This window comes from Bos indicus x Bos taurus, chromosome 3 (assembly GCF_003369695.1).
Source record: "Bos indicus x Bos taurus breed Angus x Brahman F1 hybrid chromosome 3, Bos_hybrid_MaternalHap_v2.0, whole genome shotgun sequence".
Lineage (NCBI taxonomy): Eukaryota > Metazoa > Chordata > Mammalia > Artiodactyla > Bovidae > Bos > Bos indicus x Bos taurus.
This window is the reverse complement of record NC_040078.1, coordinates 103,081,783-103,100,927: the sequence shown is the minus strand read 5'-3', so window position 1 is coordinate 103,100,927 and position 19,145 is coordinate 103,081,783. Positions and strand designations below refer to the sequence as shown.

The following is a 19,145-nucleotide window of genomic DNA, read 5'->3' as shown; positions in this document are numbered from 1 at the left end:
AAACCATTTCCACAACCAGCAGGAGACAGAAAATGCTTTCCAAGAGTTCGCTGAATCCCAAGGCATGGATTTTTATGCTATAGGAATAAGCAAACTTATTTCTCATTGGCAAAAATGTGTTGATTGTAATTGTTCATATTTTGATTAATAAGGTTAATCAACCCTATTTTAAGCTTAGTTACAGTGATTTAAAAATCACAGTCCAAAACTGCAATTACTTTTGTACCAGCCTCCAGAGCTGTGAGATAATAAATTTGTCTTGTTTAAACCACTCATTCTACAGTATTTTGTTATGGCAACCCTGGTAAACTGATACATACTGTCTGTTGTCCAATGCCTGAAAAGCATTGCTTCATAAATTTTCTTCTGCTTTATAGTTAGTTTTTTTTTTTTTTAATAATGGAAGGTAGTTCTAATACATGTTAATCATGTCCAGAAACAAAAGTCCCTCCCCATATTCGAAATTTGAAAACTACTTCCAATAATTCCTGAATAAAAAAGAAATGAAAAATATAAAGATGTTTTGCCATAAAGGCGGCTGGATTGTGATATTGTCAACTTGGGTCACACTTCCTCCCACAATTGTGTAAGTTTCAGTTCCTAAAATACATACATTATTCCTAAAATAATCCTTAACTGGTAAAGGTGGGTCCTGTTTTCCAGAATCCTCTTCTTTGTATGTTTTGGGATTTGGCCTGAAGAAGTGAAGTAGCAGTTCTTAATGTTGGCGTGAAAGTCTTCATGATCAGATAAAGTGATGGCTAGACGCTGAGGATCATTGGGTCTTAGTTTGTCCTTGTTTTCCTTGGTAAGCTTATTTTACCAAAAGCTGGCCCTGGGACCAACAGTAACCCCTGGACCACAAGTGAATGCTTGGCTATGGACACTCAAAGGCAATAGGTTTCCGGAAACCTCTTTAAGACCTCTGTTATGATCTATTAAGTGGATCTGGAGCTTCTCAGATCTTCTTACAAGCTCTGACTTGTCTAACATTACCAGCGGTTCAAGATGAATGAGTAATGATTTTACTCTGATCCTCCAATGACCCTTCTAGTTCATCTCCAATGACACTTCCCCAGTTCTTGGCACAGTTGTGTAAGGTCTAATTCCTAACATAAGCTCTTTATCCATAGCATGTCCAGAAGTTATCTTTCTTGAGTGAACCTGAGTGCTACATATAGGAAACTTGCACAGGACTAGCCTGCCTGACATGGCCTTGTAGCAGCCACCTCTTCTGCCTGTCGGAAACCACAAACCAAGTGAATTTAACCAAAATGGTAGTACCTCTAATCTGGTAAATCTCCTTGAACTGTGAAGTAGAGGAGCTAACTGGGGGCTGAGCCCTGCAAGTTATTGGAGCCTGCCCATGAGATACTACTTACTCAATGCCAGTGGCACTTTAATATGGAAAGAGCATCCTTTGTGTTCATCAGAAGCAGAGCCTAGCGCTTCTGTGAGCACCAGTCCCATCAACTGCTAGCAGCCATAAAATCCATTAAGACACAGGAGAATCTATAACTACAACCAATTTTTTTTTTTTTTTTTTGCCACATGGCATGGTCTGTGTGATCTTAGTTCTCCAACTAGGAATTGAACCCATGACCCCTATAGTGGAAGGACAGATTCTTGACCACCAGGGAATTCCCTCATCAAACTGCAACCAATTCTGACAGATACTGCTCTGGGAATGTTTGAGGACTCCCTGTAAGAGGAAAACAATGGAGGAAGGGGTGATGTGCCTGGCACTCCTGTTTTGCAAATCTAGTAATCTGGTAAAATCTGGTTACTAGTAATCTAGTAATTACAAATCTAGTAATCTGGTAAACTCCAATGCTTTGGCCACCTGATGCGAAGAACTGACCCATTGGAAAAGACCCTGATGCTGGGAAAGATTGAAGGCAGGAGGAGAAGGAGATGACAGAGGATGAGATGGTTGGAGGCATCACTGACTTGATGGACATGAGTCTGAGCAAGCTCCAGGAGTTGGTGAAGGACAGGTAAGCCTGGCGTGCTGCAGTCCATGGGGTCACAAAGTCAGACACAACTGAGCAACTGAAATGAAATGAACTGAACTGAGTAATCATGATCCTCAGAGCTGGATACAGTGTCAGAGGTCATCTAGGTAGGTCACCTCATACCTGTGGGCCTCACTTCTGCAGCCTTCTACACCAGGCTCAGAGTGAATGACTGCTTCCAATACTCCATTTGGTAACCTGTTGTTGAGCATGAGTACATCTGGGATTGAGAAGAAATCTGCTTTGCTGGTTTTTCTGCTGTCAGTTAACTTACTTTCTGTCCTACCACACATTCAAATTGTGCTAAAACCTAAACTATTAATGTGGCTGACTGCATATAAATAAACCTTTTATTTTCTACAAAGCTCTGGCCACAGACTGGGTTTTAGGAAAGTCCTGGCGGCCATACACTTAGAATTTAGACTAATTACTATTACTTGGTTGTGCAAAATATGAATATGCTTTCTAGGTCAATATGTACTCCCGTGGGTAGTGTATGAAAATCCATGTCTTATTGTATTCTATCCACTTCTGTATTTTGGCCTGGAGAATTCCATGGACTGTATAGTCCATGGGGTTGCAAAGAGTTGGATACAACTGAGCTATTTTCACTTTACTTTCACTTTCAGCCACCTCTGAGTCTGTTTAAGCACTCTGCCAGTTTCAAAAGGTGAAAACATAGTATCTCATTGATATTTTAATTTTCATTTCTTAGATCCCTACTGTGCTTGATTTTCCCATGTCTCTATTGATTATTTGGATTTTGTTTTCATGAACTGTTCACACCTGTTGCTAGTTTTTCTGAGTGTTTGTATTTTTTCTTACCACTTCCCAAGAGTCCTTTATGTGTTAATGCTTTTATTCATGTCTGTAAATATGTTGCATTTATATGTCCTGTGTTGTTGTTTGCCTTTAATTTTACTTCATTATTTATGCAATGCTCTGACTTCTGGGTGTTGGGTTGGTAATACCTGTGGGGATATTGTGAACCTGCACTCTCGGCATGGGCCATGGCCTCTCCGGAAGCAAACAGACACTCGTGTCATATTTTTTGGCCAGAGTAGTTAATTATTTTTTCCCGAAGGATTTCACAGGCAGTGTACATCAACACAGGGCTCAGAAAGAAGAATTCAAAGGGGCTACAGGTTAGTTTATGGGACATGCCTCTAGAACCTCATGGGAGCTTTGTTGTATGCTAAAGTTTCTGTGGCAGCCAGCAGGCAGTGAATATGGGTGATGCCCAGTAACATGATCTTTGTAGGTTGGTGAAGTGTGGGAAAAAACAACTCATGTTTGTGAAGATTCTCTGAGAAATAAACAGTTCCAGGGAAGTCATTTCAAACAAGAAGGAACACAACAAAAAATTCCCCACTGAAATTGTAACCTCTCTCAGAGCTCCCAACATTTTGCATCTGGGGGTCACATTATATTCATCCTCCTAACTCTAGTTTCCCTCATCCTTAGAGTCCCTTTCTCTTGGGATTACCCAAGACAGGCTATAGTTTTCAAAAATGCATGTTATTAGAAACAAGGAAATCTAGAGAACAAAAAAACATGGTCATAAAAGATAATTTTTCCCCTTCTGAGAGAACTTCAATTGACCCCCAGAGGCTCTAACTGACTGAGTTTTTAGATGGGTTATATAGGTTCATTTCCTCCTCCTCAAGTTTCTTCTGCACCTTAAGAATCTCCAGTTGACGTTTCTGAGTTTATCCTTCTTCCACTCTCTGCCTACAACACCCTTTTGATTCCCATTCTCTCTGGGGATCCAGTCACTTCCAAAGACCAGAATATCACTGCTGTTTAAGGATTGATAATTCAACCCTGAGTCAAAACTCTTGAAAATTAAAACTAACATCTGCAGGCTCTGTACTAAGTACCTTTGTTGTATCGGTATTATCTCATTTAATTATTACAACTTCCCTATGAAGAAGAGATACAAACCTTAAAGTAGCTGAAAGAGCTGTAAGAATTCACATGCCTAGTGATTGGCAAAGCCAAGTCTCTCATCCTGGTCTGCCTGGCACTAGAGCCCAGGCTCTTGAACGCTGTGTTGGATCTTCCTGATCATCTTTGTCTCAAACCACATCACCACAGATAATGCTGATTGCCAAGCACCCTGTTCTTTCCCACTGAGCCAGAGTGAAGCATTAGCTTTATGGAGACCATTACTTCAGGACTTATGGAAGAGTCTTTGGTGCGAGTGCAACTCCTGAATTGTATGTCTCCCCATATCTTTATCTTTAAAGCATTACTCTGGGGCCCTGCCCCTTCCCACCAGTTTGAGGAAAGCATTTTTCACATCCTTGTTCCTCAGGCTGTAGATGACAGGGTTGAGGAAGGCTGTGGCAATATTGTAGAAAAGGGCCATTTTCTTGCCATTGTTTGATAAAGAGTCAGAGCCAGGGCTCAGGTACGTGATACTGCATGGAATAGCGAACAGGGAAACCACAGTGATGTGGGAGGCACAGGTGGAGAAGGCCTTGATCCGTCCTTGGGCTGAGCGGATCTTCATGATGGTGGCAAAGATGTTGATATAGACAATGACAATCAAGGAGAGTGGGACCACAATGACATTGAAGCCGGTGATGATGTTCACCAAGTCATTGAGGGATATGTCTGCACAGGCCAGCTTCAGGACCGCAGGGACCTCACAGAAGTAGTGGTCAATTTCATTAGGACCACAGTAGAAAAGGCGCATAGCAAAGAAGGTAAAACACAGACCACCCACCACACCATAGGCTGCACAGATGCCCACCATGAGAAGGCACACCCAGGGGCTCATGATGACCTTATACCGGAGAGGGTGGCAGATGGCCACGTACCTGTCCACAGACATTATGGAGAAAAGACAGTACTCGGTGGTCCCAAAGAGGAGGAAGAGGTACATCTGGGCCACACATCTAGCAAAAGAGATGGCTCTCTTCTTGCTGAGAATATGCACGAGCATCTGGGGCACAGTCGTGGTGGTGTAGCACATGTCCAGCATGGAGAGGACACTGATGAAGAAGTACATGGGCGTGTGGAGGCGTGTGTCCTGGTGGATGAGGGTGATGAGGAGGCTGTTGCTCACAAGGATCAGCAGGTAAAAGACTAGAAAGAAGGTGAAGAGCAGAGGATTGGTCCTGGGGTTCGAGGCAAAGCCCATTAGGATGAATTCTGCCACAGTGGACTGGTTGAGTTCCTGCATTGTGCACTGCCTGTTTAAAGAGTGGGGGATATGTAATTTATTGGATTTTGGTGCCAAGGGATTCTCATCCTAGTTTGATTTATGTTTCCTAACAGGAAGTTTGGATTAGCAGATGGGGGCACTACTGTTCATGGGATTTGGTTCAGGATTAAGTTGAGGGTCATCATGATGAAATGGTGAAGACCAAGTCAGGGAAGTGCCGTAGTCTATGTTCCATTCTGTTACTCCCTTTCCTGAGACAGTCATGCTTTTTCCTCTGTTGTTCACGTCAATTTCTGTTTCTCTTGAGACAAGAGAGCTTGCTAAGACTCACTTCAGGGATCAGAGTTAAGACTATTACACTCATTATTTGGGTTGTTGTTTTTATTACTGTTAGGATTGGCATTAAGGTTGTAAATGGTGATTAAAGTCAAGGCTATTGTAAAGTTTAGCGATAGAATTTAAGATTTACTTTTTCTGGTGAATGGAATTTACTGGTGTTCATTAATTATGTCATTGATTCAATATGTTTTTGCCAAATGTTCACTGTTTGTTATAAATCAGAGGAACAAGGAAGAGTCAAAAACAGTATGAGTGGGAAAGTTTTCACACGGTCGACTATAATGAATTCTAAATACTTTAAAGAGTTCAAGGCAAATAATGAAACTATAACAACCTAAGAGAATATATACATGGGTGAATATTTATTTTATGATGGGACAGAGAAAGGCCTTGAAGCCTCACCTGACTGTTCAAGGCTCTTCAGCTTCATGATATTGACTCTTTTCTCTCTAATAACCAAACAAAGCAACAGAACTCCTCATCTTAGCTGCTCTATATTTCCCCAGTATTGTTGAAGATTTCTTGGGCATTCCTGGTCATTTTGCTCTAAAATCCTTGTTCTCAGTGAATTTTTGATTCCCTTCACTGCCTTTCTTGTCATCCCTATGCTCTTTCTTCTTCATGCCCCCAAACCTCACCAACACGAGAATGCTCTTTGTAAGACTTGCCCTGAAGGTATGGGTAAGAGGAAGATGACTTATGAGGTAGTGCAGAACAGAAAACTATTTTTAAAATGAACATTTAATGTTGTAAAGTCCCTAAGTTATCTGTGCAACAGTTTTGCATCTCTAGTTCCCAGCCAGCTGGCAAGTGACTGGAGACTGTTCTTCCTAGAACCTCCTCCCACCTATCCTGGTCTCCCTATTCTAGGACTCTCCTTACTTTCATTACCTGGGCAACCAGCCACAAACCCAGTGCCTCTAACTCAGTGCTTCAAACTTCACTGTGTATCTGAGTCACCTGGATGGTTTGTCAGATGCTATTGTGCCTCACACAGAGTTTTAATTTAGAAGGCTCATTTTGCCTATGGAAAAATGAGAGATGTGGGGAGAGATTTTCATCAAGGAGGTTTATTGCAGTATTATTTCTAATGGGGAAAACTGCACACAACTTAAATATCCTATAACAGGGGACTGATTACATAAATTATGGTCTACTGATATAATTGAATACCTTATAACATTTAAAATAGTACTTTGCAGGCTATTTCACATTATGGGGAAATGCTTCAACAGATTGTTAAGTTAAAAAGCAGAATAGGAAACTATATATGACCCAGTTCAAATATTATAATGATTTATAAAATTGGACTAAAATTTAAAAGAAATATATGAAATAGGTTAACAGTGGTCATTTCTGGTGATTAGATTCATAGGTGATATTTAGTTCTTAAAGTTCTTTGAACTTTCCAAACTTATTACAAGAAACACAAGCAATTTTTATAATAAGGAATAAAGTTCAAGTGAACTTTTTTTTTTTTTTTGCTGTGGACCATTTTTAAAGTTTTTATTGAATTTCTCATAATTTTCTTTCTGTTATTTATGTCCTGGTTTTATGGCTGTGAGGCACGTGGGATCTTAGGTCCCAGACCAGGAGTGGAACCAGAATTCCTTGCATTGGGAGGCAAAGTCTTAACCACTGGATTGCCAGAGAAGTCCCTGAGTGATACTTTGAGGATGGAATATACAGGAATTTGGCTTTTCAATTCAGACTAGTTACATAAAAGGGTGAATATGAGAGAGGAAGATTAGAGATGGAGAAAGGCATGCTGGACCTAGCAAGGTTTAAAGGAGAATGGAAGGAAGAGCTTCTCTGTTGTCTGAGCTCATCCCCTCCACTGACCTACACTTAGGAATCAACTGTTTCATGCAAGTACATTCTCTGGTCAAGGTTAAAGTGTTTTGACTAGGAGATAGGTCCTGAGTGATAGAGATCCTTGAACAAGGTCTCTGGTGATGAGAAGCTGCCCAGTCATCATCCCCAGCTTGTGCCTGCAGGTTGAGGGTAGGAGGAGATGTGAATGACAGGACTCTGCTCCCCAGGACTCCTTTTTCTCTTGATGAGTTTGTGTCTTTTTCCTGAATGGAGCCTGGGGAATGGTTTCTACCTTTACTTTCCTTGGCTGATTTGCTGTGTGTCTTAAGGGCTGTTTGCTTGGCCTTTCTGAACTTCAGGTTCTGACCCTGTCACAGCCAGATTTGATGATGACTTGTTGCCAATGGCTTCCCTGGTGGCTCAGATGGTAAAAGCATCTGCCTATAATGCAGGGGACCTGGGTTCGATCCCTGGGTCAGGAAGATCCCCTGGAGAAGGAAATGGCTCTTCCAGTACTCTTGCCTGGAAAATCTCATGGACGGAGGAGCCTGGTAGGCTTCAGTCCATAGGGTCACAAGGAGTCGGACATGACTGAGCAACTTCACTTTCATTTTCTGTTGCCAATGAAGAAACAGAAAGGGATTGTGTGACTGACAAGTCCTGGTAGAAATGAGTGCCCAGTCCTCAAATTGGTTGGAGCTGGGGCTGGGTGTGCCAGCCTCAGGCCATAGTTAGATGTAATGGAAATTAGAGAAAATTGGTTTTCTTTGTAACTTTGGATCCTTATATTTATCTCCTATTCACATACCTATAGGATTCCCTGGTGGCTCAGGGGTAAAGAATCCGCCTGCCAATACAGGAGTACAGGAGTCATGGGTTTGATCCCCGGGTCAGGAAGATCCTCTGGAGAAGAAGATGGCAACCCACTCCAGTAATTTTGTCAAGGAAATCCTATGGACAGAATAGCCTGGTGGGCTACAGTCCATGGAGTCGCAAAAGAATCGGACACAACTTAGTGACTAAGCAACAATACATACCTAGTCTCCTGCAGTGCAGGCTAAGAGATGAAAACTCAAAGTAGCTTTGAATTTTCACTTTTCCCATTTACTGCCACGACTGAGCAAGTAATTGTTTGTTATCTGTAAAATTAAAAAAAAAAAAAAGCTTTATTGCAATAATACATGATTCTGTCAAGTTCTGAAGGTATGCTTTCTCCTTCCTTCACCTTCTCCAGCTCTTTCCCTTTCCCTTCCCCCAGCATCAGCAGAGACCTGCATAGCTAAAAATAAGCCAGAGAAACAGATAAAACTAGAAAGCAACAAAAGCAGAGAGAATGATGGGAAAAGATAGAGAGGACCCTGAAGGGAGGGAGAGACACAAACACAAACGGCAAGAAGGCAGAGAGAGGCACAGAGAATCAGAATCTGGGGGTGGTGCACAGACAGGAAGAGAGGAAAACGGATGGTGGGCATGTAATTGACATCAACAGGAGGAGAAGGCGGGAGCTCAGAAGGAGGAAGACGATGGGAGAATGTTTATTCTCTTTGTGTAAGAAGAAGACTAAAGATTAGAGGAAAAAGACAGAGAGACACGAGACCCAAGGGGCAAGTCAGAGGACAGAACAACACAAAAGGAAAAAGTCAGGGAGACAAAGGAAAAGACAAGAAGGAATGTCAGAGATTCTTGGAATGGCATGTGAGCCAGGACTATGAGAACAGGGTACCAGAGGGCTGAGCAGGTTGTGACTGGAACAGCAAAGAGCCTGCAGAGACCAGACAGCGGAAAAAGGGAGACAGGCAATCCACAGGGCAGGTGGAGAGAGGCAGGGGCAAGACCAGTCTCTTGGGGAGAGAGAAGGAGCTGGAAGAGAGGGCAAGAGCAAGAAGATGGGGTGACTGCAGACAAGGGAGAGCCCGACAGAGGGGTGGAGACAGAGGGAGCAGCAAGGTGAGGGAGATTCCCAGACAGTGGAGAATGAGGGCAGAGAACTGGGCTCCAGGGGGAAAGCTAGAGAGACCCCGCAGGGATGATCCTTGTGAGTCAAAGGAACAGGTACAGAGTGAGGAGAAGAGGAGAGAAGCAGGATGTCTGAAGGAGGCGACACTGCAGGCAAGTCCAGAGGCACAGTGAGCAGTAAACAGACATCAAGAGGGAAAGAAAGTCACAGAGTGAGCAGAAGACCCCGTCTGACAGAACACCAGAGCCAGAGTCAGAGGACTAGAGAGATGGACAAAATCTTTGGAGGCAGAGAAACCCAGACAGAGCCAGCAGAAGCAGAGGCTGAAGGAGCCAGATGAAGAGGGATGGGAAGTAAGAAAGAGAAGGAAAGGCAGGACACCGAGATAATATCGGACCCAGAGACAGAGAAATTATTGGATGGACACACAGAAAGAAAGAGGCAGAGACAGCCACGGACACACTCACACCGACGTGGGGAGAGAGACCGAGATGACCGGGAACTGTGGACCAGGTCCTGCCCAGAGCTCCAGGCAAGGCTGGGCATGCGGGGTAGCCAGCAGCATGGCTTGCTCCCCAGAATGGTTCAGGGCTTATAACTGCTATCCTGAGCTTATAACTCTGCTGGGAAGGGGGCTGTGGGCAGAGCTCCCTCAGACTCAGGAGACCACTCCTGAGTGACATGTGGCCCCAGGGCTCTAGACAGGAGCTACAGTTCCTGCAGCCCCTTCCTGCCAGGGAGGAAGCACCCAAGTTCCCACTCAGGAGCATCACCCTTGCTCAGACAAGGCTCTTCTGGAAGCACAGGGTGGGCAGGGGGAACGTAAGGCTCAGCTGGGACAGGAGTGTAGTGCTGGGGGTGGGTGGGGGTGGGGGCGTGTCCTGGCAGGGCCCTGAGGGCAGGTCTTTTCTCAGCTGCTCCTCCTTCCCCAGGAGAAAATAAATGAGGCCCTGGGAGGTGTGGGGTGATGAAGGCCATGAAATGGTCCCCTCCCTCTGCCTGGTGTTATTCCCAGGGCCATTTTATCCATGAGAAACTACAGACAAAATGTCTAGGGTCCTTGAGCTTTCAGTGTCTATAAACATATTCGAGATAAGAAAGATATTATTGGTCCGAAAATAGAGATTCCACAGAATAAAATTAGTGATGAGTCAAATGACTATTAAATACAACATTTAATCAGCTAGTCCCTGGCAACTCATTAGACTCTTAAATCTTCTTTCAGATATTTCAAGTGGGACGTGGTACATTTTGGGCTTCCCTGGTGGCTCAGTGGTAAAGAATCTGCCTGCAGTGCAGGAACCACAGGAGATGCAGGTTCATTTCCTGGGGCAGGAAGATCCTGTGGAGGAGGGCATGGCAACCCACTCTAGAATTCTTGCCTGGAGAATCCCATGGATAGAGGAGCCTAGCGGGCTACTGTCCATAGGGTAGCAAAGAGTCAGACAGGACAGAAGCGACTTATCATGCACACATGTGGTACATTTTAATAAGTATCTAGTAAACAATGGTGCCCTTGGAGTTCTGAAACTACCCAGCGGCCTCTGAGGGTGTGTTCTATCATTTCAAGTAACTTGGTGAGAAGCTTTACTCAGGCAGGAGAGAAGGGGACAGGCTCCTTGTATTTTCCTTCACTTTGCAATGACTGTAGCACCAAGGACTTAAGACAGGAAATAGGAAGTTCCTGTCACCTGTAATTTTGAGAGAGTGAGGCAACAGGGAAGCCTTTGGACCTCCTTTATGATGTCTCTGGCGAAGGGTTAGGGAGTTCAGTCCTGCCGGAGGGCAAAAGAAACTTTAGGCTCTATGCTTCCTGAGCATGAGAAGGTCCCCTGCCCACACACAGCCCAGGTGGACTGGGGTTACATTTGTTACTTGGCCAGGCATTTCCCCACAGGAGCCAGACTGGGGCTTGGATTGAAAGCTGGGAGCCACACACGGGAAAGCTGATGAGAGTGAAATCCAACAGCCTGGCTTCTGGGACAGAAGGCTGTTTAGGCAGGGGCACCAGGCTCACTCCAGCCGACTGCACCCTGCACTCTCCTGCTTACTGGCTACTCAATCTCTTCCTCCTGGGTGACAGTCTCACTCCTGCTCCCCACTGTCCTGATCCTGACTCCAGTGTGGAGTCCACTGCAGCACTGACCAGCCGTGGAGGCCCCTTCCTCCACTGGAGGGGAGCTCAGGGTTTGGTGGTGTCCACATCAGGGATTTCTGGCCTCAGATCCCTCTGAGGTCCTCAGGGCAGAAGGTCTTTGCATGGGCCATAGGGAATCCCCTATCCCAGGGGCCTCCTCACACCTGTGGAGGGCTGTTTCTTTTCTGGCATTCCCCTGGCCCAACCTGGAATGTCCTCTTCCAGGTTACCCACCTCAAGTGACAAGGTCTCCAGGTCTGTGACCCACCTTCTTTCTCAAGTGGCAGGACCTAAATTCAACAACCAGGCTCTGGGGGCTATAAGCATTCCGACAGCTGCTGTAGCTATCTTCTTTTTTTTAATATAAATTTATTTATTTTAATTGGAGGCTAATTACTTTACAATATTGTATTGGTTTTGCCATACATCAGCATGAATCTGCCACGGGTGTACACATGTTCCCCTTCCTGAGGTACACTCCCACCTCCCTCCCCGTACCATCCCTCTGGGTCATCCCAGTGCACCAGCCCCAAGCATCCTGTATCCTGCATCGAACCTGGACTGGTGATTCGTTTCAAATATGATATTATACATGTTTCAATGCCATTCTCCCAAATCTTCCCACCCTCTCCCTCCCACAGAGTCCAAAAGACTGTTCTATACATCTGTGTCTCTTTTGCTGTCTCACATACAGGGTTATCATTACCATCTTTCTAAATTCCATACATATGTGTTAGTATACTATACTGGTGTTTTTCTTTCTGGCTTACTTCACTCTGTATAATAGGCTCCAGTTTCATCCACCTCATTAGAACTGATTCAAATGTATTCTTTTTAATGACTGAGTAATACTCCATTGTGTATATGTACTACAGCTTTCTGATCCATTCGTCTGCTGATGGACATCTAGGTTGCTTCCATGTCCTGGCTATTATAAACAGTGCTGTGATGAACACTGGGGTACACGTGTCTCTTTCAATTCTGGTTTCTTCAGTGTGTATGCCCAGTAGTGGGATTGCTGGGTCATAAGGCAGTTCTATTTCCAGTTTTTTAAGGAATCTCCACACTGTTCTCCATAGTGGCTATACTAGTTTGCATTCCCACCAACAGTGTAAGAGGGTTCCCTTTTCTCCACACCCTCTCTGACATTTATTGCTTGTAGACTTTTGGATAGCAGCCATTCTGACTGGCATGAAAGGGTACCTCATTGTGGTTTTGATTTGCATTTCTCTGATAATGAGTGATGTTGAGCATCTTTTCATGTGTTTGTTAGCCATCCGTATGTCTTCTTTGTAGCTATCTTTCTAATATGCAGCTCTGACTTTTTTCGCCCAGCTCCAGAGTCCTCACTGGTTCCCAAGTGTGAAGTTTCATCTCAACTCCTTTGTCCAGCTGCCAAAATCTTTTTTGCCCTGAATTGTGTCCATCTGCCCAGCCTTCTCTCCTACAGCTCAATGAAATCTTTGACATATGTTTCTATTAAAAAAAAAAACCATAAAAAAGATTTACAAAGTCATTAAGAATTCTATAGGGCTTCCCTGGTGGCTCAGCGGTTAAAGCGTCTGCCTGGAATGTGGGAGACCTGGGTTCGATCCCTGGGTTGGGAAGATTCCCCTGGGGAAGGAAATGGCAACCCACTCCAGTACTCTTGCCTGGAGAATCCCATGGTAGGCTACAGTCCATGGGGTCGCAGAGTCGGACACGACTGAGCGACTTCACTCACTTTAAGAATTCTATTCACTCAAAAGTCATTATTCTATTCATCAGGAAAGTGAAAAGAATACTTTTCAAGCAGTGAAAACAAATCAACATGCAAAAATGTTAAAACCCATATTGAGTGAATAAATCAAGTTACCAAAGAATGCTACTGCTACTGCTAAGTCACTTCAGTCGTGTCCAACTCTGTGTGACCCCATAGATGGCAGCCCACCAGGCTCCCCCATCCCTGGGATTCTCCAGGCAAGAGTACTGGAGTGGGGTGCCATTGCCTTCTCCGTACCAAAGAATAAATACTGTGAAATTCAGTTTTATAAATCATGGAAACAAATAATAAATTTTTAAGGAATTGTGTTGTTATTTTTAAAAAATATTTATAAAAGTAATTTTAAAGATTTTAGACTCTGAAAGATTAACTGTGGTTATCTCCTAGTCTAAGGTAATGAGTATTTGTTTGCATGTACAATTATGAGAACAAACATATACTGTATTTTGCCTTTTTATACAGTTCATAGGGTTCTCATGGCAAGAATACTAGAGTAGTAACCTAAAGGAAATCAACTCTGAATACTCACTGGAAGGACTGATGCTGCAGCTCCAATATGTTGGCCACCTGATTCGAACTGCCAACCCATTGGAAAAGACCCTGTTGCTGGGAAAGACCCTGTTGCTGGGAAAGACTGAAGGCAGAAGGAGAAGAGGGTGACAGAGGATGAGATGGTTGGATGGCATCACCAGTTCAATGGACATGAACTTGGACAAACTCCAGGATATTGTGATGGACAGGGAGGCCTGGTATGCAGCAGTCCATGGGGTCAAAAAGAGACAGATACAACTGAGTGACAAAGCCCAGCACAGAACAGCAAACAAGTAACTGAGAGAAAATATTTTCAATGTATGTAATAGACAAAGAATAATATCCCAAGATATATAATAAACTACAAATAAGAAAAGATAAACAATATCTCATATTCATTGAGATTACTTAGTATTGTTTCTTTATTACAATAAATTCTTTACTTGTGTTATCTCATTTAGTCCTTCTAACACCCCTCTGAGGTCTATGGCATATTATTCCCATTAACAGATGAGGCAACTGAGACTCACAGAAGTTAGGTAACTTACCCACTATCACTGAGTTAGTAAAGGGTTAGCTGAGGTTAGAATACAGAAGTCTGACACCAGGGTTGACTTCATTACTCAATACTACCAACAATCTTATGAAAAGATGTTACATTCACCAGCAATCTGGGGATTATAAATGAAACCGAAAACTATGCCCTCCACTTTCCATCTATGTGGTAGATATCAATTTTAGAATGGTCAATACAAATGACATTATCAAGTGTTCAGTTCAGTTCAGTCTCTCAGTCATGTCTGACTCTATCTGACCCCATGGACTGCAGCACGTTAGGCTTCTCTATCCCTCACCTACTCCTAGAACTTGCTCAAACTCGTGTCCATCGAGTCAGTGATGGCATCTAACCATCTCATCCTCTGTCGTCCCCTTCTCCTGCTGCCTTCAATCTTTCCCAGCATCAGGGTCTTTTCAAATGAGTCAGTTCTTCACAACAGATGGCTAAAGTATTGGAGCTTCAGCTTCAGCATCAGTCCTTCCAGTCAATATTCAGTGTTGATTTCATTTAGGATTGACTGGTTGGATCTCCTTGCTGTCCAAGGGACTCTCAAGAGTCTTCTCCAACACCACAGTTCAAAAGCATCAATATTTTGGTGCTCAGCTTTCTTTACAGTCCAACTCTCACATCCATACATGACCACTGGAAAAACCGTAGCTTTGACTAGACGGATCTTTGTTGGTAGAGTAATGTCTCTGCTTTTAAATATGCTGTCTAGCTTTGTCATAACTTTCCTTCCAAGGAGTAAGTGTCTTTTAATTTCATGTCTGCAGTCACCATCTGCAGTGATTTTGGAGCCCAAGAAAATAAAGTCTGAAACTGTTTTCATTGTTTCCCCATCTATTTGCCATGAAGTGATGGGACCAAATGCCATGTTTGAATGTTGAGTTTTAACCAAGATTTTCACTCCCCTCTTTGGTTTTCATCAAGAGTCTCTTCAGTTCCTCTTCCCTTTCTGCCATAAGGGTGGCGTCATCTGCATATCTGAGGTTATTGATATTTCTCCTGGCAATCTTGATTCCAGCTTGTGCTTCTTCCAGCCCAGCATCTCTCATGATGTACTCTGAATAGAAGTTAAATAAGCATGGTGACGATATACAGCCTTGACGTACTCTTTTCCCAATTTGGAACCAGTCCATTGTTCCATGTCCAGTTCTAACTGCTGCTTCTTGACCTGCATACAGATTTCTCAGGAGGCAGGTAAGGTAGTGTGGTATTCCTATTTCTTGAAGAATTTTCCACAGTTTGTTGTGATCCACACAAAGACTTTGGCATAGTCAATAAAGTAGAAGTAAATATTTTTCTGGAACTCTCTTGCATTTTCTATGATCCAGCAGATGTTGGCAATTTGATCTCTGGTTCCTCTGCCTTTTCTAAATCCAGCATAAAGTTCTCAATTCACGTACTGCTGAAGCCTCGCTTGCAGAATTTTGAGCATTATTTTGCCAGCATGTGAGGTAAGTGCAACTGTGTGGTAGTTTGAACATTCTTTGGCACTGCCCTTTTTGGGGATTGAAATGAAAACTGACATTTTCCAGTCATGTGGCCACTGTTGAGCTTTCCAAATTTGCTGTCATATTGAGTACAGCATTTTCACAGCATCATCTTTTAGGATTTGAAATAGCTCAACTGGAATTCCATCACCTCCACTAGCTTATGTGTAGTGATGCTTCCTAAGGCCCACTTGAATTTGGACTCCAGGTTGTCTGGCTCTAGGTTAGAGATCACACCATTGTGGTTATCTGGGTTGTTAAGATCTTTTTGTATAGATTTTCTGTGTATTGTTGCCACCTTTTCTTAATATCTTCTGCTTCTGTTAGGTCGGAACAAGTGTTGATGAGAAGGAAAGGTGTAGATTGGCATAAATACCTAGAAGAATAGTTTAGGAGCATCTAATAAGTTTGAAAATTCTTGGATTGTAAACTCTGTCAAGTTCACTGCTATGCATAAATCCTAGGAAAAAATACTTACCTATGAAGAAATGTCTAAATACATTTGTCACAGAATTGTTTAAATAATGAAGTGGCTCAGATGGTAAAGAATTTTCCTGCAATGCAGGAGACCTGGGTTCAATCTCTGCATCAGGAAGATCCCCTGGAGAAGGAAATGGCTACCCACTCTAGTATTCTTGTGTGGAGAACTCAATGGACACAGAAGCCTGGCATGCTGCAGTCCACGGTGTTGCAGAGTCGGATACGACTGAGTGACTAACACTTTCACACTTTCACATGGAGAAATGTCTAAATATATTTGTCACAGATTGTTTAAGTAGTGAAAAATTTTAAATGCATAACTGTTCCATAATAATTAGATAAAATGAAATGTGATACATCAAAATGCTTTTTACAAAATGAGTTAGACCTGTTAAGTATCTGATGGGAGATATCAGAAACATCATGTTGAGTTAAATTTTTCAGAACAGAACTGATATCTTGATACCATTATAAAATTTCAAGTTCATACAAAAACAATTGTATGTATTGATTATGGATAAATTTATACGTACGCTAAAGCTTTAAAACACACTAAGTAGACTTCAATTTAATGATAGCAGTTGATTCAGAGGAGCTGAGTTCAAGAGCACGTCAACTTTATTTGTAACTATTTAGAACTGGACATGGAATAACAGACTGCTTCCAAATAAGAAAAGGAGTACGTCAAGGCTGTATATTGTCACCTTGTTTATTTAACTTCTATGCGGAGTACATCATGAGAAACGCTGGGCTGGAAGAAGCACAAGCTGGAATCAAGATTGCCAGGAGAAATATCAATAACCTCAGATATGCAGATGGCAACACCCTTATGGCAGAAAGTGAAGAGGAACTGAAAAGCCTCTTGATGAAAGTGGAAGAGGAGAGTGAAAAAGTTGGCCTAAAGCTCAACATTCAGAAAACTAAGATCATGGCATCTGGTCCCATCACTTCATGGGAAATAGATGGGGAAACAGTGGAAACAGTGTCAGACTTTATTTTGGGGGGCTCCAAAATCACTGCTGATGGTGATTTGATCACTTCAAATTCCCCACAAAGTCATTGCAGATGGTGACTGCAGCCATGAAATTAAAAGATGCTTACTCCTTGGAAGGAAAGTTATGACCAACCTAAATAGCATATTGAAAAGCAGAGATATTACTTTGCCAACAAAGGGTCCATCTAGTCAAGGCTATGGTTTCTCCAGTGGTCATGTATGGATGTGAGAGTTGGACTATAAAGAAAGCTGAGTGCTGAAGAATTGATGCTTTTGAACTGTGGTGTTGAAGACTCTTGAGAGTCCCTTGGACTGCAAGGAGATCCAACCAGTCCATCCTAAAGGAGACCTGTCCTGGGTGTTCATTGGAAGGACTGATGCTGAGGCTGAAACTCCAATATTTTGGCCACCTGATGTGAAGAGCTGACTGATTTGAAAAGACCTTGATACTGGGAGGGATTGGGGGCATGAGGAGAAGGGGACAACAGAGGATGAGATGGCTGAACGGCATCACCGATTCAATGCACATGAGTTTGGGTGAACTCCGGGAGTTGGTGATGGACAGGGAGGCCTGGCGTGCTGTGATTCATGGGGTCGCAAAGAGCCAAACACGACTGAGCGACTGAACTGATCTGAACTGAGTCTCGTTTTTATAAAAGGAAAAGAAAGACTCAGACTAAATATGGCAAAATATTGATGTCTTAATTTTGGATGTGAGAAAATGGGATCTTTGCTTTATTTTTTTCCATAATTTCTTTCTGCATATTTCTGACTCTATCTGACTCTCTGGTTGCTGCTGCTGCTGCTAAGTTGCTTCAGTCGTGTCCAACTCTGTGCGACCCCATAGACTGCAGCCCACCAGGCTCCCCCATCCCTGGGATTCTCCAGGCAAGAATACTGAAGTGGGTTGCCATTTCCTTCTCCAGGCCTTCCTGTCCATCACCAACTCCTGGAGTTCACTCAGACTCATGTCCATCGAGTCAGTGATGCCATCCAGCCATCTCATCCTCTGTCGTCCCCTTCTCCTCCTGCCCACAATCCCTCCCAGCATCAGTGTCTTTTCCAATGAGTCAACTCTTCACATGAGGTGGCCAAAGTACTGGAGTTTCAGCTTTAGCATCATTCCTTCCAAAGAAATCCCAGGGCTGATCTCCTTCAGAGTGGACTGGTTGGATCTCCTTCAGTCCAAGGGACTCTCAAGAGTCTTCTCCAACACCACAGTTCAAAAGCATCAATTCTTCAGCACTCAGCTTTCTTCACAGTCCAACTCTCACATCCATACATGACCACTGGAGAAACCATAGCCTTGACTAGACGGACCTTTGTGGGCAAAGTAATGTCTCTGCTTTTGAATATGCTATCTAGGTTGGTCATAACTTTCCTTCCAAGGAGTAAGCGTCTTTTAATTTCATGGCTGCAGTCACCATCTACAGTGATTTTGGAGCCCAGAAAAATAAAGTCTGACACTGTTTCCACTGTTTCCCCATCTATTTCCCATGAAGTGATGGGACCAGATGCCATGATCTTTGTTTTCTGAATGTTGAGCTTTAAGCCAACTTTTTCACTCTCCTCTTTCACTTTCATCAAGAGGCTTTTTAGTTCCTCTGTATTAGCGGCATTTATGTTGTCTATATCCAAGCCTCAGTTTTATCTCTGTTCCATAGGTGGCCTTGGATAAGATGAATATGGATTTAAAAGGCAAACAAAATTGCTTCAGAAGGAAACAAAGCACACTGTTTTGGTACTGTCACTGTGTCACACAGGGATATAGCCACTCAACCGTAAGACTCCTCCCTCCTCAAAGTCTCAGTGGGAAGGAATTTCAGTCCCTACATGGAGATTTTGGAAGGATGCCCGGCTCACTAACTCCAGAAGTTGAGCCCAAAATGCC

General features: G+C 43.2%; 2 protein-coding genes across 2 annotated transcripts in view; one reads left to right on the top strand and one right to left on the bottom strand.

Annotated features, from left to right (window-relative positions):
- Positions 1–19,145, top strand: part of LOC113890028 (olfactory receptor 2D2-like) — a 192,972-nt gene that overhangs the window by 155,557 nt on the left and 18,270 nt on the right. The gene's annotated exons all lie outside the window — the stretch shown is intronic.
- Positions 4,243–5,205, bottom strand: LOC113890030 (olfactory receptor 2D2-like). The gene has a single exon (XM_027537571.1). The coding sequence runs from the start codon at positions 5,203–5,205 to the stop codon at positions 4,267–4,269; it is 939 nt and encodes a 312-aa protein (XP_027393372.1). The 3' UTR covers positions 4,243–4,266.